We start from the raw sequence: 24557 nt of genomic DNA, 5'->3' as shown, positions 1-24557 counted from the left end.
AGTGCTAACCACTGTGCCACCATGCCGCCCAATCGCTCTTACTCGTGCTCCCAATATGATGGATGACCAAACTTCTCAATAATTTCAATAATGGGTCGGATTCTCCTTTCCTGCTGCAGTGAATGGAGATATGGCTGAGTGCCAAATTCTCCCTTCTCGCTGGTAGCGGAGACAGAGCATGATCGGCCGAAGTATTCCGGCTAACATGTTTCATTTTGGAGGAGAAGAATGCCACACATCCTGACTTAACACAAAATAGAGAGCATTTTATTGTACATAACTTGTGCTGAAACCAGATAATATTTATTCTGTGAATGTATTCCTTTTTCTATTGTTTCTCAAAAGCTCATGTGCATGTTTTTGCAAAGATCATTATTTACAACTGCAGATGTCCTTTATAACTGGAGAAAAACACTCACGGGCGCAATCTTACTGGCCGTTCACACCTCGCTGCCGTAGCAGCCAGGATGGAGAGTTTGGCACCCAGCCAAATCTCCGTTCACTGCAGCAGGACCAGAAAATCCCGCCGATGTGAACGGCCGTAAGATTCCTCCCTAGACTTCGATAACTCAAGCTTTCCAGTCCATCACCAACAAGCATGTTGCAATATGCATGCAATAAAATTCACCAATGCAACTATAAGGTAGTATGTCCCTTGTTAAGATAAAATAAAGGCAGAATTTTGTGCAGTATTTTAATTTTCACAAATTAAGTAAAATTCAGATCATGCAGCTGACCAGTTCAGGTGTAATATGTGTTTAGCACTTTGTGATGTGTCCCCCAATTCTGCATGCTGAGTGTAACTAGGTATATCCTTGAAAGTTATCAGAAAAACAATGTAATAAAGATATTTGAAGACCCATAAAGTTAATTCCTAATGGTTTTGAACCATATTTCGATGGGGTTATGTAAAAGAAGATGGGGATTTATCAAGTAGCATAGTTACTACTTAAATTGAAGACTCATACGGGACAAATTGTTCTAGACAATAATAGGACAATCTAGAGACATCTGGTTTTACTAGTAGGTGTGTGAGAAGATTCATCTGAGTTTTAGACTGTCTCACTTGATTCTCAGCTAATCTGTACTCTTTTGTTGTGTTGCTTTTAAAAGTGCTGAAGTTTTATTTCCAAAACAATCCCTATAGAGGCAGAACCTGAAGTGGGCAACCTAGTGGTTTCAGACATTACCTCAAACAGCTTCAGCCTCTCATGGACGGGAAAAGACAAGGCATTTGAAAGCTTTGTTATAGAACTTGTAGATTCTGACAGGTTCACAGATCCGCAGGAGTACACGGTACTGGGCAACATGCAAACCACCCAACTCTCCAATCTCATAGCTGGCACTAATTATGTGATTTATTTATATGGTATTGTCAATGGCCGACGCACAAGCCCTGCATCTACTGTTGTATTGACAGGTATTGGCATTTTATCATAAAACCCTTTTTCTCTCCATTTTCATGTAACAATGTCATGTGAAAGTTTGTCAGAATTTGCCACTTTTTGTCTCATTTTAATTGCAGTATATCTTATAGACAGAAGGAGCATATTCACACATTATGCCTTTTCTAACTAAACAAAAGCTTGGGGGCAGCCATTCTCTGATACATTGCCCATGGAAATGCCTTCACCAATCAAAGTCGACTGACCTGGTTTGAATTTGAAACCAAAGCTTGGCAGTTGACTGCTAACTGTTGTCAGCTGCATGCTCCATAGGCAATGTCTCAACCAATCGGAGTCCACTTGCTAATCAGCACTCTCTTCCCTTGCAGTATAAGTTGTTGTTCCCTTTACTGTTGATTTATATTGTGTAGCTGTCCTGATGAGTGCACGATGAAAAGCTTTGATAGCATGTCTCTTTTTTTAAGCAATACTCTATTTCTTTCCCATTCACTAACAGGTTCTGTTTATGATATTAGTGTTGGAACAAGAGAAAACAAAGCTCCTCTAATACATAACAATGTGTTCATTTATAGTTTGCTTCTTTGGATTTTGTTGATCATTTGTGGCTTGCTATCAAGGCTCAGAATTTGCTGGACTGGGGCTTCTCGCAGCATGCCCCATAAGTTAGGCTGTTTCCTTCCCGCTTTAGCTCAAATAAACTGTTGCACCCAAAATTGCTGGTGGCACAAACCGCCAATGTTACATCAAGGTAAATGGGCATTTGAGAAGTTGGGGAGTGCCAGAACCAACTGTCTATCTTGGGAGTCCAGAGCTAGGGTCATAGTTTGAGGATAAGGGGTAAATCTTTTAGGACTGATGTGAGGAGAAATTTCTTCACCCAGAGAGTGGTGAATCTGTAGAATTCACTACCACAGAAAGGTTGAGGCCAAAACGTTGTGTGATTTCAAGAAGAAATTAGATATAGCTCTTGGGGTTAAATGGATCAAGGGATATGGGGGAAGATGGGATCTGGATATTGAATTTGACGATCATCCAAGAGCAAAATGAATGGTGGAGCAGGCTCGAAGGGCAGAATGGCCTACTCCTGCTTCTATGTTTCTATGTACTAATGAGATTTATTGATTGAAAAAAATGCAAGAGAGACAGAGAGTTTGGATGAATTGGGATCAAATTATCTACAGAAAAAGAAATAAAGAAAGGGGAAGATAGATTGGGTTAAGAGAGGACAGAAAGGAAAAGTGAAAGATAGAGAATTCACAGTTTTAGTTGTTCCTTTTCTGAGACAGATAGTTTCAGTTTCATTAAAGGAACATAAGGTTTGTTGTTAAAAGGGGTCTTGCGCTATTAAGTACCAGCCCTGATATTCTGTGGTGGTGTTACTTCATAATGAAAGCACAAATGCTGCAATTTCTCAAAATTCACACGGTTTAAGTGTGACATGCCATTTTCCCAAGACTAACAGCTAGCACGTCATCCAGCAATTTATGGCAATTGGCAACTTGCAAAGTAGCACTTCCTCACCACACACCATTGGACAATTTTCGCATTAATAATAGCAGCCCTTTAAACTCGTTACTTTTCCAGCAAATTCTATCCCGTAATCTTCAGTTTTGCACATAGTATCTTGAAATGCTTTTATGTTTAACAGGTTCCTTGTATTAATTACGCAGTAGCATGTCCTGCGTAACATTCACAATTTGCATTGTGGGGCACATATCAATAGTAGTGTCTGTAGAATTGTTTCAAGGCCTGCCCAGTAATCAGGCAGTGATATGGTAGAGCTTTTGTATAATGCTATAGTCTCCTTGTCAACTCAGGACTTATACAAAATGCCCTTTTCAATGACTTTGGTGACAGAGGCTTTGTCCACATCATTGTCATGAGGAAAGGCCACTGTGCTTGATATGGAAACCACTTCAGCATCAATATTTACACTTCGCCTACATTTTCATGACAGACCATATGAAGGTCATAGTCTGAGTTTTGAAAGCTTCTGGCTGAAGTTCTGCTGAGCAGAGGAATTTTTTTTTAAATTTAACTTTGCTTCCAGCTTGGAATAATAACTGTAAGCAGATGAAATGCTGGGGTTTTCCACTTGTGTGACTAACTCTGTCCAGCTGTTTTGATAATTGCCAAGATCCTACAGGAACTCCATTATGAATCTCAGAGAATGATGGCTGTAGTTACCCAGGAAGTGTGGAAACAAGTTATTACAGGCTTGGGCTAAAAGTAACAGTATCTGGCATTTTTAAAAAATACTTCAGAGTACCTCCACTACATTCATTAAGAATTCCAATCCCAATTATTGTTGCTTATTAATTTGTCTTTAGAATCTACCACAATTGAACATTTTTCTCTTAAATACATTTCAGTCAAATTTGCAACAGAATTAATGGAATTGACTGCTGAAATGACACTATAGTCAGAAAATCAGAACCCTATATTTGATGCACCCATTTGTGTGTAACTGGACAAAAGTGATGATCGCAACTTTCAGCAATAACACCTGAACAAATGTAGCTCCACTTGAATTTTGTCTTCTTACAGTTATTTTCAGTATCAATGATGGTGTTTCATTGGGAGACATCTATTGAGCTTTTGCTTGTCGCAACTCAGCTTGATATTGCATCCCAGTTTCCAGTTGCGGAAATATGTTTCTGTTTGTTTTATCATGTTCATGGCAGTGATAGGTAGCATGGCTGAATTAATTTTTTGTGTGTTTGCATATTGCTGAAGGCAATGAAGCTCAACGTGAATTAGTCATGAAAAGTGATGAGGGTGGTCTACACTTTCTCCTGCGTCACATTTTAAATTGAGTTTTACGACCCTTTTTGGATGTGATGCAGCGAATTCGAATCTATTGGGTACATAAACGGGGAGGGGGGGAAATGCCAGAAATCAGAAAAGCAGAGCACGTAAGTAGGTCAGCATGTGATAAAGAAAGATAGTTCAGCATTTTGAGTGCAACTCTTCATCAGAATTTCCTGCTGCCTCTGAACTAAAAGCAGAGCAGCATTTTAAAAGCAGCCAAGCTTTGCATAATCTTTTGCTGCTCAGATTATGACCAAAACCAGTGGGCACATTTTCATGACAGCAGCAAATAAAGCAAAGTAGTCTCAGGCTGGTCCTTGATAGTGTCAAATCCAAGTCCGGCTAAATAGCCCATTCTAGGTTTCAGGATAACTATTCTCTAGCCCAATTTAGTTTGAGGATGCATCCAAACTCTTTTGAACAGTGGGGAGTTTGTAGTTTGTTTCATGTTTATTATGAAACATATTCTTTAAAAGAGATCTCTCCCCCAGTAATGCAGGAGAAGCTAAAATTCTGTTTAAAAAAATAAATCAATTGTTAAATACTTTAAAAATGAACAAATCTCAGGCGATTTTGAACTCTGGTAACTCGGAATATATTTGAATCCTGGATTTCAGAGTGGATTTGGGAGTCTGTGGAGAGCAATAAAATATTGGCAGCAGCAGAGCAAGCAGTTCTAGAGTCAAAATCCTGTTTCAGAATTTCTTGACCTATTTTTAGCACTCCACAGTTGCTTAGCTACTAGTTGTATATTATTTAGCAACACAGAGCAGATGAACTGCCATTAGCCGAAAATGGCTGAGGCACCATTTAAAAAAACAGACTTTTGAGCTTCCGTTAAGCGGCTAATTCAGTTTTATTGCCTTAGCAATCCAGGCATCGTTTTTATATTACGTGTCTTCGGGCAGCTGGCAAATAAATGAACAACTCCACTCACCCGGTGCATACTTGCATTTATAGTTTTTCTTTTCAGTTTAATCATTTCCTTCTGTTTGTTGCAAGAGAGATTAAGAGATGTTTTGCCTTTGTGTCACTCATTCTGTTAAGCATCTATTGAGATTAAAGCCGTTCGACATTAATTATTAACTAATATCATTTGTTCAAATTAAAATTAAATTAAAGCAAGTGGTTTATTTTGTCCAGCTAATTTGATGATTGAGGTTTATTTTTCTGGGAGGGTCAGTAACTCTGCTATAGTGTATCACTATTACTGATTAACTTGCGTTCATGTATTTTGTGTAAGTTACTACCAGCTCCTATTGAAGTTATAATTCAGATTTTATCAAGCAGGAACATTTGCTCTGAAGTGGTGTTTTCACATGGAAATGTGACGAATATAAATATCTCCCTGAACATTCCTTCCCTTAGAAGAAGAAGCTGAACTTGGTAACCTAGTTGTTTCAGATATTACCTCAGAAGGCTTCACGCTCTCTTGGACAGCAGAAGATGAGGCATTTGATTATTTTGTCATAGACGTTAGAGATTTTGACAGCTCGCTTGATCCAGTACAGCAAGCTCTTTCAGGCAAAACACGAACTACTGACATCTCAGGTCTAGTCGAAGGCACTGGATACCAAATTAATGTCACCGGCGTAATTCAAGGCTGGCGCACACAACCTCTTACCGCTGTCGCTGCTACAGGTATTACCACTTGCATAAAGCAAAAAAAAAGGCACCCGCTCTAATGGATTCATTTTACTACTGCTAGGATAACTTTCCTTTTCAAAATGAAAGACAACTGTCTCTAGTTGTAACAATGCAGTTAACTACATACTAACATCTCCAATATGCCTGGAAAGAGGCTTTGCTCCTTTTGTGGCATGTTTCATTCACTAATGTTCGTATTTCCTCCCTTTCATTCCCTCAAGTCTACCTTATCCACTTGGAAACATCTGCAACCCAAAGGTGTAGGTTGGGTTAGCTACTTCTTTACTTTGTAAGCAGTAATAGGAAACATATAGAACATAATGTTGACAGTGACAGGATGCAAAGAGCAAATGCCACCAGAAGGGGAGGCGATACCCTACTGGTATTATCACTAGACTATTAATCCAGAAACTTAGTTAATGTTCTGGGAACCCGGGTTTGAATCCCACCTGGCAGATGGTGGAATCTGGAATTGAGAATCTATCGATGACCATGAAACCATTGTTTATTGTTGGAAACACCCATCTGGTTAAGTACTGTTCTTTAGGGAATGAAATCCGCCATCCGTACCTGGTCTGGCCTGGTGTGACTCCAGATCCACTCTCAACTGTCCTCTAAAATGGCTTGGCAAGCCACCCAATTCAAGGGCAACTCAGGATGGGCAATAAATGCTGGCCAGCCAGCGACGCCCATATCCCATGAATGAATATTAAAAAAGTCCTGGCAGGGTCAGACATAACCCAAATACCTGACCACTATTTGAAAACTTCACATCTAACTAAAATCGCACTTAAGACAAGCCAAAGAAAGTCTGTTAAAGATAACGGGGGTGAAACTAATCTAGCTCAACTGTGCCAGACAAGCTTGTACTAAATTGACAGCCTGGTATAAGCTGTGACAGTTTTTATTTTCCATTTTTTTGGAGACTATTGTCAAAATTTTTAATTTCAAACCAAGGAAAAGCAACAGTGAGACTAGAAAAGATTCTCCAAAAGGTGTTTAAACTATCGTTCTGTGAACATTGGGGGAAAGAAGTTCTGGCATGATGCAAAATCACCAGTTGGTTTGTTATGAGCCTGTTTCATGCAGCTAGCTTGAACCAGTTTCACCCACTATAGAAATAAAACCAGATCATGGAAGGGTCTAGAACAGTTTTACAACGATCAGATTATGGAGTATACGATTTTGTGGGATAATAAGAAGCAGGTGATTGTGAAACACAAGCTCATATAAAAATCAGGGGAGATACAAGACAGACTGCCAACTCCTTATCACCTGCTTTACCACATCAACAGAACGGTAAAATCCGTCTCTGCTTTTCTTATTGCCTTTTAAACTTCACATCTACAGCCTTTTCCAAGTTGAGACTTGGTGACACTGGATTGCTGCATTTAATCTTGGATATGAAAGCTGATTTTTAGTTCACACGAATGGACATTGCTAGGGATCCCACAGCCCTTTGTTCTTGTGTCCCTCTGGAATAAACTTACATTCTAACTCATTTGGCACTGGAATGACTGAGGGAAAAAGGGTCTCAAAGTTGGGACTTTTTAAAAACTTGCATCCAAGTAGATATAATTGCTTACCTACAACCGGCAAGTGAATCTCATTGCATGTGAGATGTTGGAGAAGTTGCCCTGTGGAATAATTCCTGGGCTCTCTCTGAACGATCTTTGTAGTTCCAACACCCCCTATTTTAATTTCAGATTTCCACTTTTAAAAGTTTTTCTTCTTATGCCTGTATTACGGTTCCTCCTGCTGTTCAAACTGAGAAAACAATTTTAAATCCCTTATTGAAAGTACAGTAGGTAGACAGATCACACTTTGGTAACTGTCAGTATTATACACATAGGTGGCAAGTTATGAAATGATCAGTGAATTTAAATTCCCATGTGAACAATGATAAAAAGCAATTAAAGTTGAGGAATGGCATTCCTTTAAATGATGACAAAACACTGATACACCAATTACTGCTCTCGCTGATCAATCAGATATTTTAGTTCATCGCATGGGCGCAGGCTCCTTCTGAAATAATAACTGATTGCTGGTAATGCCTTCTCCTCAATTCCACTATATGAATTGTGAGCTGCTGGAAATTAGACCAAAAATTAGAGTTGCGCTTTTGTTTAAAGTTTATTTATTAGTGTCACAAGTAGGCTTACATTACCAGTGCATTTAAGTTACTGTGAAAATCCCCTAGTCACCACACTCCGGAGCCTGTTCGGGTACACTGAGGGAGAATTTAGCACGGCCAATGCACCTAACCAGCACAGTCTTTCAGACTGTGGGAGGAAACCGGAGCACCCGGAGGAAACCCATGTAGATATGGGGAGAACATGCAGACTCCGCACAGACAGTGATCTAAACCAGAAATCGAACCCGGGTCCCTGGCACTGTGAGGCAGCAGTGCTAACCACTGTGCCACCATGCCGCCCTGTGATCAGTTGGTTCATTCAATATTGGAAGATTCAAGGATGACAACGAACAACTAGATCATAGAATCTTTGAGCACAGATGAAGCCATTTGGCCCACCATGCCTGTTCTGTCCCTGAAAGAACTGTAAGAAGCCATGTAAGGGAAGAGGAAATAACTAAGCTAATTAAAATTATCTTCAGGCTTCTTGTTAGATACTAATGGCAGATGTAAAGAAATAACATGCAGCACTTAACTGCCCTTTAATATCACATCTTTGCATGTGTTATGCATACTCTTTGTGAAAATACTTTAAGTTGCATACATTGCTGTGTACCCCTTATCTTCTATGAGTCTATCAATAACTTAGTAACCAACCTCTGCGTGCAATGTTTAATGATAATCATCAATGGTACTTATAATCGAATAGAATTGCTTCGAGTGTGACAAATTTCCTATTGTTACTTGGTAGTTAAGTCACAGAACAGATTTTTATATTCACTCTTCAGAATATTCCACTGGCCTCCTGCTGAAATCAGCTTGCAACTTTTAAATATGGGCTTAACTTGTTGCCGCTCCATGCTGGAATCATGTTGACGTAATTACCCTGATACAAAGCACAAGATGAATCTATTGATGAGAGTTCATGCACCTTTTAATCTCTGTGCAATATTTTCCTACTCGCTTATATATCAGGTCATGCATGATCATGAGCCATTTGGGTTCCTTTTGCTTTTCAGCCTTGCCTCTCCTAAGTGAAGTGACCCATGTTGACATATGATTCCATGAGCCCTGACAGTCCCTTAACATAGCCACTTCTCATGTGTGTACCAAAGTATATTGGCTGGCTGACTTTGGGAGACACCATGTATGCAAGTCCGACCCTATCCTCATTGACGTCCACACAAGTCCGCTTCCACTGGATAGCAATAGAGTGGGAGCTTTGGCTGATTATTTTGTTTATCTCTTCCTAGTCTCGGAACACTAAGAGCAATTGTACTACCCATTTGGGGGCCTGGCTGAAATCAGCTAACTCAGGCATCGAGGGTATGTATATCTCGGTGATACAGCATCTATTGAGAGCCCAAGTATCTTGTTCAAAATGTTCCCTTCTCATTGAGCTGAAAAGGAGTTGCTTCAGTTAATGATCTCCCTCATAACGTAAAACTTTTTTTTTGGTAGCTGTTATCCTTACACTTAATGTTAACTAGTGTCTTCATTTTAGGCATTTAGTAAATGGCCATGTGTATGAATCTATAAAGTGTGCTTCCTGAATAAGTTCATAAATTTAAGTCAATAACTGTGAAGTCATAGCTTGGTAGTGTTTGCAGAGAGCTATAGATAAAGCATGAATAATGAGAGCTTCCGTTCACTTACAATGTTCTTCCTAAAATAATTCCCTGTTTCTCCAGAGGAAAAGCCCAAAATGGAAAACCTAGTGGTTTCACACATAAACTCTTACGGATTCAAAATCTCATGGAACGCAACGGATGGGGCCTATGAAAGTTTTGTTATAGTGGTTAGAGATTCTGGCAGGTTGTTGGAACCAATGGAACACACAGTGTCAGGACATCGTCACTCCATTAACATCACAGGCCTGATCACTGGGATTGGTTATGATATTAATGTCTATGGTGTAGCCAGTGACCAGCGCTCTAAGCCCCTATATACTAAGACGGCAACAGGTATTTTTACTCAACTGAGGTCTCTGTTGTATTTGTGTGCACGTGTGTGTGTGCACGTGTGTGTATGTGCGCGTGTGTGCATGCATGTGTGCGTGCGTGTGTGTGTCTTTATCGACAAGAAATATTGTTCCTATTTCTAAGTAACACATTAACTCACCTCACACTTTATTCAGGCTCAGAGCATTCACTAGTCTTCCCATTAATGGCTGTTTGTGCTGTATTTTTTTCAGAATTAAACAATTTAAATAAGTCTTAAGGAAAAGGGTCCATGGACAAAACAGTCATTTTGCATTATATCAATTGCAAAGTAAAATTACATTAAAATTTGATTTTAAAAAAAATTAACATTGTGAATTAGCTTCAAAGTTGATGAGGGTGGGGAATTGTTCTACACCAGCAGTGCGAAATGGATGTAGCAAATCGGCAGACAATTTTTCACTGGGCCACTTTTTTTATTTTCTGATGGCTTGGAAAATAATAGCAAGATTGTTTTTCTAAATTTTGAGCCAAAAAAAAGCAGCAGGGAGCTGAGGAAACAAGTCTTCACAAAGAGAATCATAGAATTCTACAGTGCAGAAGGAGGCCATTCAGCCCATCAAGTTTGCACCGATCATAACCCCACCCAGGCCCTATCCCCATAACCCCAGGCGTTTACCCTAGCTAATCTCCCTGACACTAAGAGACAATTTAGCATGGCCAATCCACCTAATCCACACATCTTTGGATTGTGGGAGGAATCCGGAGCACCCGGAGGAAACCCATGCAGACACAGGGAGAACGTGCAAACTCCACACAGTCAGTGACCCGAGGCCGGGAATTGAACCCGGGTCCCTGGCGCTGTGAGGCAGCAGTGCTAACCACTGTGCCACCGTGCTGCCCAGAGCGGCAGAGCTTGAACTTTCGTTCAAGATTGGGATAGTGAGAACTCAACGGTTTGCTACTAACCGGTTTCAAGCTGCTGATGGAAATAGGTTTTACCCTCTGTAGGAAATAAAGAGATTAAACACACACTGCACTTGATGTGGAATGAGCCTAGATTTTTATTTGCGTGGCTAGCATCAATTTTTACACAAGTGATGGAATACCACACCATTATTTCACTTTTTATGAATGAAAATAATGCATGAAGCAGTTTTTAATAAAACATTAATGTGTGAATTGATTTTTGGACATCTCAATCCTGTTGCTAATGTACCTGAGCTCAACACCATCTCTCCTTATTTGAGCATTTAAATGAAGCCTATGTGGTGTGAAACCGGGAAGTGACACACTGGCACTGTAAAAATATTCTGAGGTTAGGGTTAGTGGCAATATAGGGGCTTCACTTTGCCCTTTGAGTCTCATTCCTGCTTGAATGTGCTTGAGGCTGACACAAGCCAAGAGTGGAAAAATGTTCAATTTCCCATCATTCCTCATCTTGACAAGAGCGAAAGAAAAGGTTCCTACTGGTCAATACAGCAGACCAACATTCACAGATGACTTTTCAATGATGACTTGTGTCACATTGAGGAGAACGATCTGAATTAAGTTGAAGGCCTGCTGAAAATGCAACCTTTATGTTTATGCATGGCCGTTTCCAATCGCTCAATCATTGTTGCAGTCTTCTCGTGAAACATGGCTTCAAATCAGAATGCTGGCTTTTAACTTTTGTCAGATTGTGTCTAACCTTTTTACCTGTCTCTTTAGAATGCACTGGGCGTAATCCCTGAAACAAGGGGTTCATGTGGAAATGCTGACTGATAATGTGTTCAATGTGCTATGTTTATTTTCTCGTGATGACCGAATTCTATTACCTCGTCGTGGACGTACTAATTACAATATTCTTCCACCCCCTGTGTGTTTTGTATTGGAACAATATAACTGCGTCTGGTTATATTTAAATATTCCTTTGTAATCCCTCTTGTTTTCAATAACCAAAGTATTTATTTTGTATGTCTGAAACCCTACTTGATGCTTTCTTTAGTTTTGGTATTGCTTGCGTACAATGATCTTGTGATGATGTTCAACCAGTGCTTGTACAAGACCTAATGAATATCCTTGCCTTTTGTCGTTGTTAATTCTCCATCCCTCTGTATGTGTCTCATCTTCCCCTTAATGTTGTCGCTTGGGTTGATCACCATTTTCAATAAGCCCGGACTCTTTCTGTAGCAAGTGGACTGAATCAGGGTTGGATGGAACCAGGTCAGAACTGGAATCAACCCAGATTCATCCACAGCAGAGAGGTGGTGCAAACAGCCATGAGGCAGTATTTCTTCCTTTTAGATTTGCTGCGTGTCCAATTAATAACTGAATTACATTTTAGGTTTATGACTTATTTTCTTGATTCCAGATTGTTAACCAAACCGATAGATATTCCAATAAAATAATTCCACAAATCTTGGAAAATACACTAACACATCTGCGATCAAGTCACTTTTAAGTTGAAAAACCATTTGCTTTCATTATCCTTTACTGTCCTTACAGAGAAACTGTTTTTAACCTCGAGAAATTAACATTAACAAGAAAAGTTATGATTTATAATTGATCCAAGAAAAGGAAAGCAAGAACTCACGTAACTTGTTTCTCCCCCAGAGGCCGAACCTGAAGTGGACAACTTAGCAGTTTCTGATGTTACCTCGGATGGCTTCACACTTTCTTGGACAACAGATGAGAATGACTTTGATTACTTTAATATTAGAATTAGGGATTCCAGAAAGGAATCTGCTCCTCTGGATTATACAGTGTCAGGTCACTTGCGAACGAGTAGCATCACGGGCCTGCCTGATGGTACTGAGTATGATATTTCCCTGGTTGGCGTTGCAGAGGGACGACATTCACAGCCAATAAATACCATAGCAGCCACAGGTATTACTGTATTTTTTGACAGACTCTATATATTTATTCCTCTTTCACATTTAATTAACAAGTGATTTTTCTCCAGGTTTAACTTTCTTTATGTTTTCCGGAAACTATTGACAAGCCCAGAGACTGCATCTTGCTTTCCTAAACCTCACTCATAAATATTTCTACTTCTATATTTTTACCCCCTTTAGGACTTCCTTCTGCCACCTTTCTTGCTCCAACCAATAGACCTCTCCAGTGCATCATCAGCTAGCAGTATTTTCTGTGGAGTAGGAGGTGGGGGCAGTTGTGTCAAGCAGGAAATGCACACAGAACAAGAAGCATAGTTGCTGAGAGTGAAAGCCCCTATTCTATCTAATGATCCCATAAGCTGGTTGGTGAAGTCAAAGCCTAGGGGGGAATTCTCCCGCCGTTCTCACTGGTGGAATTCTCTGGTCCCACCAGCAGTGCAAACCCTCCCATAGGTTTTGTGGCAGTGTGGGGTGACATCAGTGGAAAATCCCATTAACAGCGGCAGGACCAGGGAATCCCACCACCAGTGAACATCACTGAGTAACACATGGCAGGAGGCATGAGAATTCCGCCAAGACATTGGGAGAGTTTATTGACTTAATTCCTTCTCCTAGCTCTCCTCAACCCAGTGTCCCAGTCATCGGCTATTTTTGAGCGAAACTAAATCCAACAAACTTGTTGCCCATTTATACATGTTCAAAGTACTTAATCATAGAATCCCCACAGTGCAGAAGGAGGCCATTCAGTCCATCGAGTCTGCACCAACCACAATCCCATCCAGGCCCTATTCCCATAACCCCACATATTTACCCTGCAAATCCCCCTGACACTAGGGTCAATTTAGCATGGCCAAATCAACCTAACCTGCACATCTTTGGACTGTGAGGAAACTGGAGCACCCAGAGTAAACCCACGCAGACACGGGGAGAATGTGCAAACTCCACAAAGACAGTCACCCGAGGCTGGAATTGAACCTGGGTCCCTGGCGCTGTGAGGCAGCAGTGCTAACCACTGTGCCACCATGCCGCCCAAATAAATAAACAATGTCTTTCACCTGCATATCCTAACAATAAAATTAACAAAACCATTAACACTGCATTGAAGAAGATTTGATTCTGCGGTGTTGGTGATGTGGCATTATTTAAAAGAGAGAGTTCAGCAGCTTGGTCATGCTCTTGAGCCTGCGGACTGCACCCTGCACCAAGGTCAATTGGAAAGGCTTTCATCCAGAACACGCAGCTGATTTAGTTTGAGTGGCCATGCGGGAATATAGAAACCCTGAAATAGGTTTTTTGCAAAGGTCCCGAGTTAACATCTGACCTTCTCTTTAACGAAAGACTGATTTTAGTTGCATAACATGGCAGTTTGGAAGCTATGCTCACTTGCTTGTTGGGGGGCAGGGGTGTGGTTGGGGCAAAGCAGGTCCGAGTTGAATGGAAGAGATGCTGAGGACAAACAAATGTTCTGGAGCTTTAGTTCTGTATTTAACTTTGAGATTCAGGATTTTATTCTCCCCAGATCTTTCCATCAACACAATGCATAATGGTGCAAATTACACAAATACTTGTGGACTTTGAATCAAACAGCCATTTTTCATTCTTTACCTTCTCCTCTCATTTGTCAGTAATTGATTGAAGCTTTCTTGTCAAGAATTCCTGTATTCTACCTACTAAAAGACCAATGGTTTGGTACCAGAATGTTTGAAGACAATCACATTTGATGCTATCGCACTTATTCTTATTTTGCAGGATGCTTTGATTAAATTTGCTCTCCGGCAGGGATATTTTAGTCAATATGCCATGTTTTTTTTGGTCATTCTTTGATGCAACAGCAATGTCTTGGCTTTCAGTTCATGTGCAGAGCTGCCAGTGAAGTATGACAGGACCACCAATGCTCTACACCTCCTGGATCCTCCACTTAGGCTGGATGAAATTGCTTCTGCTTTCCTTTCATAATCGTGAACACATTTCCCATCTTGTTTCATTTACAAGAACTGTTTATGCAGCTGCTGTGTACACAGCTTTGTGCGTTTACCATCCTGTTCCTTGCACTGGGAAACATTGCAATCAAGACTTGATTCGATGCATGTGCTGATTGATTTGTACTTTGTGAAGCAAAAGGAATCTAAAAACCATGTATGAACCAAAAAGACACTAGCCTGAATTCTCCAGTCTCTCACGCCCCACCGCCGCTGCCAGCGAGTATGGAGGATTTGGCGCTCAGCCAAATCTTCATTCGCAGCAACGGGACTGGAGAATCCCAACCATTATAGAGATAATTAGTTGATAGGACGCTGTCTTCATTAAACATGCTAAGCAAACATTTTTGTTTGATGGTGAAACTTACAGTGTTCTGCATCACAATATTGACATCAGAGAGTTATCGGCCATTGTGTCTGCACTGGCCATCAAACATCTATCCATCCTTGTCCTATTTTCCAGCACTTGGCTTGTAGCCTTGCAGACTATGGTGTTTCAAGTGCGCATCTAAATGATGAAAAGTGTTGCATTTTATATATCTCATGTTTGCAAATAAATGGACATAAAATAGCAGCCACATTTTCATGGAGATGATTGACCTCTACTAGGGTTCGTTAAACTGATTGACAAAGCTCTCAGTCTGTGATACAAATGCATGGCTTTTGTTCTGTATTGTGATAGTTAGTGATTTATTATTGTGGGCTTCTTAAAAATCGTCCTTCCATGCATGATTCTTATTTTCATTTACTGTCTAAAATTTGCTTCGTCTTATTCTTGTTCTGAACTTTTGTGATTGATCGTATTTTGTTTCAACTTTATAGTAATGCTATGTATAATTTAAGATGAGATCCTATATTGTATTTCTGCTAAAATAAGACATTCAATTTGTCACGTATTCCTGATTGATTAATTAATCTGGTCTGTTTAAGTTGAGCTGAAGGGCCTGTTTCCATGCTGTAGACCTCTATGACTCTATGTTGCATTTTGTCATGGTTCTCCTCAGATCTGCTAACATGTCCATATAGAACTCAATTCAAATATGTTTGGCTTTCTTTTCCAACTCTTTCTGACAGGATTAGGAGCTCCTAAAGGTATTCAGTTTACAGATGTCACCGACACCACAGTGACAGTCTGGTGGGAGCTCCCCAGAACCCACATCACCAACTTCAAGATCATTTATGTGCCAACTGATGGAGGTAAGATGTTGCGTTGGCTTGTCAGAACCTCTGTTTCACACCGTGTCAAATATAAAGCAAATCCACATCCAATCATTGACTGAGGTCACGTACCAACCAGCTCAAGAACAGCTTCTTCCCTGCTGCCATAAAACTTTTGAATGGACCTATCTTATATTAAGTTGATCTTTCTCTACACCCTAGCTATGACTGTAGCACTACATTCTTCACCCTCTCCTTTCCTTCTCTATGAACAGTATGTTTTGCATAGCACACAAGAAACAATACCTTTCACTGTACACTAATACATGTGACAATAAATCAATCAAAACTTTACAATTATATGTAGAGGACTTCCAATACAGTTTGATGAAAAGTCACCATCAACCAAAAGGGCCCAAGTCTCTTGAAGCAATCAGAACATGATATTGGCACCAAATCTTCATTAATTCTGGGATTTATCAGTTGATTTTGCAAGGGGCACAATGTTTACTTGTCCCTTATACTGCCTGAAATAATAGTAAAAACAGATTCAACAGCAACTTTCAAAAGGGAATTGGATAAATATGTGGAGGGGAGAGAAATCTATCTTTACGCCCTAGCTATGACTGTAACACTACATTCTGCTCCCTCTCCTTTCTCCCCCCCCCCCCCCATTTACTCTATGAATGGCATGCTTTGTCTGTATAGCATGCAAGGAACAATACTTTTCACTATATCCCAATACGTGTGACAATAATCAAATCAAAAAATTACAGAGTTGTGGGGAAGGAGTAAGTCGGGGTTGGGGGGGGGGGGGGGGGGCGGGGAGAGGTGGTGTTGTGTAGCTCCTTCAAAGAGCCAGCACAGACATGATGGACAAATGGCCTCCTTCATACTGTAAGATTCTATGATTCTATACCAATACTCACAGGTCCAAGTAAGACTGCGACAGTTGATGGCAGCAAGAACCAAATTGCACTGCGGAAGCTGACCCCAGCCACTGAATACAAAATCCAGCTCATCTCTGTTAAAGGGTTTGAGGAGAGTGAACCAATTTCAGGCACAGTGCATACAGGTAAGCTACCAAGAAAAAGCAACAGCAGAGTAGACCATCCATATTGTCAGAGATCCTGGGTACCAGAAACCTTAAGCACTCTTAGTCGACTTGAGTACAAACAGTGCTAGGCACCGTGCATAATCCGATGTGAGGCCTTTAATGACTTATGCACAAGGAGAACCACTTTGCAGTTGTCCTGCAAGTGTTTCTGAAGTTACAGACAAACAACCTAGCAATTATAGTCAATTACAGCAAATCAAAAACAAGCACTTTTTCTAATCCTTCATTCGCATACATATTCGCCAATTAAATCCTGGCTTTTCACCCTTTCTCATTCGATGAAAAACAGACTTCTGCTAATCCTTCATTTGCATAGCATATCCCCATATCTTGCCTTTGGTATTTGTTATGGAAAAATCTAGTCTTGCTCACCCTCTGGTGAAGGCCGAAAAACAGGATGTTAGAACATAGAAAGAATATAGAAAAGCTACAGCACAAACAGGCCCTTCGGCCCACAAGTTGCGCCGAACAATTTCCTTACCTTCTAGGCTCATCTATAACCCTCTATCTTACTAACTTCCATGAACCTATCCAAAAGTCTCTTAAAAGACTCAATTGAATCCGCTTCCACCACCACTACCGGCAGCCGATTCCACGCACCCACCACCCTCTGAGTGAAAAACTTACCCCTAACATCTCCTCTATACCTACTCCCCAGCACCCTAAACCTGTGGCCTCTCGTGACAACCATTTCAGCCCTGGGTAAAAGCCTCTGAGAATCCACTCTATCAATACCTCTCAACATCTTATACACCTCTACAGGTCACCTCTCATCCTTCGCCTCTCCAAGGGGAATAGACCTAGCTCTCTCAACCTATCCGCATAAGGCATACCACTTAATCCCGGCAACATCCTCGTAAATCTCCTCTGCACCGTTCTATGGCTTCCACATCTTTTCTGTAATGAGGCAACCAGAACTGGGCACAGTACTCCAGGTGGGGTCTGACCAGGGTCCTATACAGCTGCAGCATTATCTCTCGATTTCTAAACTCAATTCCTCTATTGATGAAGGCCAGTATTCCATATGCCTTCTTAACCACAGCCTCTACCTGTGACGCCGCTTTGAGCGTCCTATGAACCCGGACCCCAAGATCCCTCTGTTCTTCCACACTGCCAAGCGTCTTACCCTTAATATTATATTCTTCCATCCTATTCGACCTGCCAAAATGAACCACCACACACTTATCTGGGTTGAAGTCCATCTGCCACTTCTCCGCCCAGTCTTGCATCTTATCTATGTCTTCTTGCAACTGCTGACATCCCTCTACACTATCCACAACACCTCCAACCTTTGTGTCATCAGCAAACTTGCCAACCCATCCTTCCACTTCCTCATCCAAGTCATTTATAAAAATCACAAAGAGCAAGGGTCCCAGAACAGATCCCTGGGGCACCCCACTGGTGACCGACCTCCACTCTGAAAAAGACCCATCTACAACCACTCTTTGCCTTCTGTGGGCAAGCCAGTTCTGAATCCACAAAGCAACGTCCCCTTGTATCCCATGCCCCTTCACTTTCTTCATAAGCCTTGCATGGGGCACCTTATCAAACGCCTTACTGAAATCCATATAAACCACATCTACCGCTCTTCCCCCGTCTAAGTGTCTAGTCACATCTTCAAAAAACTCAATCAGACTCATAGGGCATGATCTGCTTCGGACAAAGCTGTACTGGCTACTTCTGATCATACTATTCCTTTCCAAATGTTCATAAATCCTGCCTCTCAGGATCTTCTCCATCAACTTACCTACCACTGAGGTTAGACTCACCGGTCTATAATTTCCTGGGCTATCTCTTCTCCCTTTCTTGAATAATGGAACTACATCCGCCATCCTCCAATCCTCCGGAACCTCTCCCGTCTCCATTGACGATGCAAAGATCATCGCCAGAGGATCAGCAACCTCTTCACTCGCCTCCCACAGTAACCTGGGGTACATCCCATCCGGTCCTGGCGCTTTATCTAACTTGATGCTTTTCAACAGCTCCAACACATCCTCTTTCCTAATGCCCACATGCTCAATCTTCTCAGTCCACTGCAAGTCTGCACTGCAACTACCAAGATCCTTTTCCACTGTGAATACTGAAGCAAAGTATTCATTGAGTACCTCTGCTATTTCAACCGGTTCAATACAGACTTTCCCACCGTCACATTTGATATGGGGCTTATGCAGATGAAGATTAGCCTGTTCATGCAGAAATAGCAGTCACTGACTCCTTTGAAGGTCTGCAAGCTGATAAACATTTTCCACTACTGTACAGAGAGGCATGAAACTTCAATTTGAATATTTTAACTTCCACAATATCCTTACTTGAGAAAGGATATACTGGCACTGGAGGGGGTGCAGAGGAGATTCACTAGGTTGATTCCAGAGTTGAGAGGGTTGGCTTATGAGGAGAGACTGAGTAGACTGGGGCTATACACATTGGAATTCAGAAGAATGAAGGGAGATCTTACAGAAACATATAAGATTATGAAGGGAATAGATAAGATAGAAGCAGGGAAGTTGTTTCCACTGGCGGGTGAAACTAGAACTAGGAGGCATAGCCTCAAAATAAGGGGAAGCAGATTTAGGACTGAGTTGAGGAGGAACTTCTTCACACAAAGGGTTGTGAATTTGTGGAATTCCCTACCCAGTGAAGCAGTTGAGGCTACCTCATTGAATGTTTTTAAGGCAAGGATAGATACATTTTTGAACAGTAAAGGAATTAAGGGTTATGGTGAGCGGGTGGGTAAGCTGAGTCCACAAAAAGATCAGACATGATCTTATTGAATGGCAGAGCAGGCTCAAGGGGCCAGATGGCCTACTCCTGATCCTAGTTCTTATGTTCTTATGTTCTATGTCATTTATGAACTAGTGGCTGTCTGCCTAAAGCTTAAAATGTTTATTGTGCAAGTGAGCATTCTCCATTGGATGGCTCTTTGCACATCTGTTGAAATAATACCTTGAGTAAATATTGATGTTTAATGGTTTGAATGACTGGCAGTAAAGAAATTTCATTTATCATAAATCTAACTGATAAAGTGTAAGCAGTCTGTGGTCCAGCAGACAGGGAATCTCCGACAACGCATACTGAATCAAAGTGAGTCCCAGGCCTCACTCTCACTTCCATTTTCAGACCAGATTATGCCAAGAACTGTCCCACAAACATTTCAAGATCGCACTAATCCAATCAATTGCAGAGGCATGATCCCTTTCTGCTGGCTGTACGCCATAGTGCTAATCAAGCCAGCTTCCAACATTCAAACCAACATAACCCTTGAAAGCACAGCTCTAAGATTCTGCTGTCAGGGTGCATAAAATAAATATTTGCCCTCTAAATTCAGGGAGCCTGGCCATTTTCATTCTGCATGAGGTCTGCAGAGGAGAACTGACTATGTAGACTTGATCGCAGCTGAGTATAGAAGTGCGAGCAATATGCAGAGGTCGCTCCGTGTGAAACAGAGTTCAGTGATAACTGAAATATGAAAAGGCCTGGGCCTTCACTGCAGTCACAGCGCCCTAATAATAGTTTGTGGATTCAAAATTAGGAGGTAGCTAAAACTTCCATTTGTTATGGGAGCATATAATGAGCCTTCTCAAACGTTCTTGCTGCCTGAAAGGATGGTAGAGGCAAGAACCCTCAAGGTTTAAGATGCATTTAGATGAGCACTTGAAGTCCATATACAAAGCTATAGATCAAGTGCTGAAAAATGGGATTAGAATAGATAGGAGCTTGATGGCCAGCAAACACATGATGGGCAGAAGGGTCTCTTTTGGTGCTATAAAACGCTTTGTCGCTATCTAAATAGGAAGCAGGGTTCTGACTTTTCAGATAACTAAGGTAGCGCATTAGCGTCCTAAGGGCAAGACATTGCATGGCAAAATATGTTGTTGATTTTTCCGTCTGGGGAGTAGTAGTTCATCACTATTATTCTGCTAATTCGCACCTTGGGATTAGAGCATAGATTGAAGTTCTAGATGGGATTGAAGTATAATTTACTCTGGAAGTATGGAATATTGACTTGCACATTGGTGGTGATTGTCCCTATAAGGGTAACACAGCAGAGTAAGGGTCACCTGGCTTGGGGGACTAAATGGGACTGAGAGTGGGTAATCACCCCAGGGGGTGGAGTCCTCTCTTAGGCCGGAGGTATGTAGGGAGCTAGGTGCAACCAGGTAGTTGCTATACTGCTGTACAGTTTTCTTATTTTGTGTTTCTAATGAAGTGTGTGAAAGTGCATCATTACAACTTTAAAGTTATACTTTGCAGTTGCATGTACAAACGGTTAGCGCATATTTCAACAGTTCCTCATCCTGAATAAAAATGGTTAAAATGAAAACAAATTTTAAGAATTGTGTTCTTAAAACTAATGGAACAATATGATAATTCCATTTTTCAGGAATCTGGATTGCTTAGGTTTGAAAGTAACGTATTGTGATTTTCTTTTCCACCTTGATTGACAGCATTGGATGGTCCATCGGAATTAAGAGTTTTAAAGGTCACAGATTCTGAAGCCCTGTTGGTATGGAAGCCCACTATTGCTGCAGTAGATGAATATATCCTCACATACAGTGCTGAGGGTGGTAAGGACAAACCAGTTAATCATCTTAAAGTATAAATTTACTATTGAACCTCAATCATGTCTTGGAGAGATTTTAGGGTGGCACGGTAGCACAGTGGTTAGCACTGCTGCCTCACAGCTCCATGGACCCGGGTTCGATTCCCGGCTTGGGTCACTGGTTGTGCAGAATCTGCACGTTCTCACCATGTGTGCTGGGTTTTCTCTGGGTGCTCTGGTTTCCTCCCACATTCTGAAAGACGTGCTGATTAGGTGCATTGACCCGAACAGGCGCCGGACTGTGGCGACTCGGGGAATTTCACAGTAACTTCATTGCTTGTGTTAATGTAAGCCTTACTTTTGACTAATAAATAAACTTTAACTTTAAAAACTTTATGTAACTTCACTTTAATGTAAGCCCACTTGTGACACTAATAAACTTTAAACTTAAAAAAACTTTATCTTGCACTATGGAAAATTGTTTTATGACATTTCATAAAAATATCTGGGGTTGATTTTACGAGTGCTTTTTGATACAAAGCCCAATGAATGAATGGACCACCTACCCTGTGACAATATTGTAAATGTCTTCCTGAGACTGTCTCTGATGGGCAATAAAATAGTTAGGACTTCACTAGAAGTGCCAACCAGAGGAAATCTTCAGGAAGATATAAACAATGTTGTTACACATGGTCCCATAATGATTCTCCATCCCACTTAGATTGCTGGTCTGTTAATTAATCCACGACAGTTAGCAGTTCCCATTTACTTCACAGAGTACTTGTGCTTAAAGGTATCAATATAATGCATTTAAAAATAAAACTCTGAGAGGTGAGGTGGAATCAGATTTACTCTGGAAGCGAAAACTGTCGCTGGAAAGGCACCCGACAGCCTCTGTAAGGAGAAAAGACAGGCTTCAGCTTTGTGAGTAAGTGCTCCTGATCAGAACTGAAGATTAAAATTAAAAGACATTTTAACAAGGCTGGAACAGAAGTAAAAGGGGAGAAGGAACGAATCACAAGAGAGGGAGTTACAAACGGCTTAATTAAAAGAAAATGTGGGGTGAAGGGGATATGAAAGGAGAGAACAATATCCAAATAGTTAGGAGGGTGGAAAAACATGGGAGAGGTATATGAAAACAAGATGACAAGATAAAGGGAAAACCTAGATAGAGAGATGAAAATCTGGCATTGCCACAAAATCTTTTCACCATGTTCATCTTCAAATAATAATTGTTTGCATATTATATGAAATCAAACTTTTGTACATCTTCGCTTATCCGTGGAGCTGAATGAATATCAAAAAAAATTCTTGTATGGAGCAAAGAACTTTACAACTGATTTGTTTTTGAAGTAACTGTTGTTTTGTAACAATTAATTTTCACACTCAGTAGCCCAACAGTGAGCAAATGACCAAATAATGTATTCAGCTCATGGAGGCTGTGAAAGGAATCGTAGCCAAGACACTGGGAGAATTCTCTGCTCTTCTTAACATGGAGCCATTGAACTTACTACACCCATTACACTTCTCAACTGTAAAGCAGCATTTCCAACAGTGCAGCTGTCCCTCAGTGAGGTGTCAGTCAAGAGTATGTGCCGATATCCATAATCAAATTTGGACCAGAAGTTTCTGAAAGTGTTAGAAAGAAAGTCTTGCATTTTTACAGCCCCTTTCATGAGATCATGAAGTATTTTACAGTCAACAACTTTTGAAGTGTAGTCACTATTGTAATCTATGAAACACGGCAACCAATTTGCACACAGAAAGATCCCACAGCCAGCAGTGTGTCAACGGGCAGATAATCTGTTTCAGTGGAATCCGGTGAGGGATAAATATTAACCGGGACACCAGGGAGAACTCTGGGGTTGATTTTACGAGTGCTTTTTGATTCAAATAGTGCCTTTTGTTTTGTTTTACACCCACCTGACAGACAAGGCAGGGCCTCAGCTTAATGTCTCGTCTGAAAGATAACACCTCCAACAATGCAGCACTTCCACAACGCTGCACCAGCGGGTCACTCTAGATTTTTGTGTTTATGTCTCTGAAGTGGGACTTCAACATACAACCTTCCACCTCAGAGGCAAATGTGCTACCAATTGATAACTGAACACAAAGTTTAAAGTTTATTTATTAGTGTCACAAGTAAGCTTACATTAACACTGCAATGAAGTTACTGTGAAAATCCCCTAGTCGCCGCACCTGTTCGGGTACACTGAGGGAGAATTTAGCATGGCCAATCCACCTAACCAGCATCTCTTTCAGACTGTGGGAGGAAACCGGAGCACCCGGAGGAAACCCACGCAGACACGGGGAGAATGTGCAAACTCCACACAGACAGTGACCCAAGCCGGGAATCGAACCCGGATCTCTGGCGCTGTGAGGCAGCAGTGCTGACCACTGTGCCACCGTGCCGCCCCAAGAATTAAATTTAATTTCCTGATGCATAATTGAAAGAGAAGTTTGAATTACAGCTTTGAAGTGAAAACGTGCAGCTGCATTTCAATTAAATGAAACCTGATAATGATGTTCCTTTTTCAGATTCTCCGATAACAAAGCGAGTTTCAGGAGACCAGATACAGTTTGAACTCAGTGCTCTTTTACCCGGCACCCTGTACACTGTCAGGATCCATGCTGTGAAAGGCTCTCTCGAAAGCTCTGTCTCTTCCACTACCTTTATGACTGGTAAGTTCAGCCCTGCCCTTTGCCAGGCCAAGATTTCAAACAGACTGCACTCGTTGGTGTAACATCATTTGCTGTAAATGTGTACTGCACAGTTCATTCCTTTTCATTCCGTGCAATGCTGTGGACAGATTCCCAATGACAAAGTGAAAGAACGCTCACTGATGCAGGTGAACAAAGAATCATCCACCCCCGTCAATCTGTTTGGAGTTTTTGGCCGGAATTTTACCGGCACGTCCGCCCCAATTCTGGGGCTCGCAGAACAATATC

General features: G+C 41.1%; 1 protein-coding gene across 10 annotated transcripts in view; it reads left to right on the top strand.

Annotated features, from left to right (window-relative positions):
- The window catches only part of tncb (tenascin Cb), a 360962-nt gene that overhangs the window by 313100 nt on the left and 23305 nt on the right, over window positions 1–24557 (top strand). For 7 of the 10 annotated variants that reach the window (XM_078226647.1, XM_078226653.1, XM_078226652.1 and 4 more), the window contains 5 exons: window positions 12534–12806; window positions 15868–15990; window positions 16883–17026; window positions 21514–21633; window positions 24147–24290. In XM_078226647.1, coding sequence (XP_078082773.1) covers window positions 12534–12806; window positions 15868–15990; window positions 16883–17026; window positions 21514–21633; window positions 24147–24290 — 804 coding nt within the window. The remainder of the gene's footprint in view (window positions 1–12533; window positions 12807–15867; window positions 15991–16882; window positions 17027–21513; window positions 21634–24146; window positions 24291–24557) is intronic. The other 3 variants (XM_078226655.1, XM_078226654.1, XM_078226650.1) reach the window with 1 other exon arrangement.

Source organism: Mustelus asterias, chromosome 13 (genome assembly GCF_964213995.1).
Source record: "Mustelus asterias chromosome 13, sMusAst1.hap1.1, whole genome shotgun sequence".
NCBI classification, from domain to species: domain Eukaryota; kingdom Metazoa; phylum Chordata; class Chondrichthyes; order Carcharhiniformes; family Triakidae; genus Mustelus; species Mustelus asterias.
Note: the sequence above shows the minus strand (reverse complement) of the source record. Positions and strands in the feature narration are given on the sequence as shown.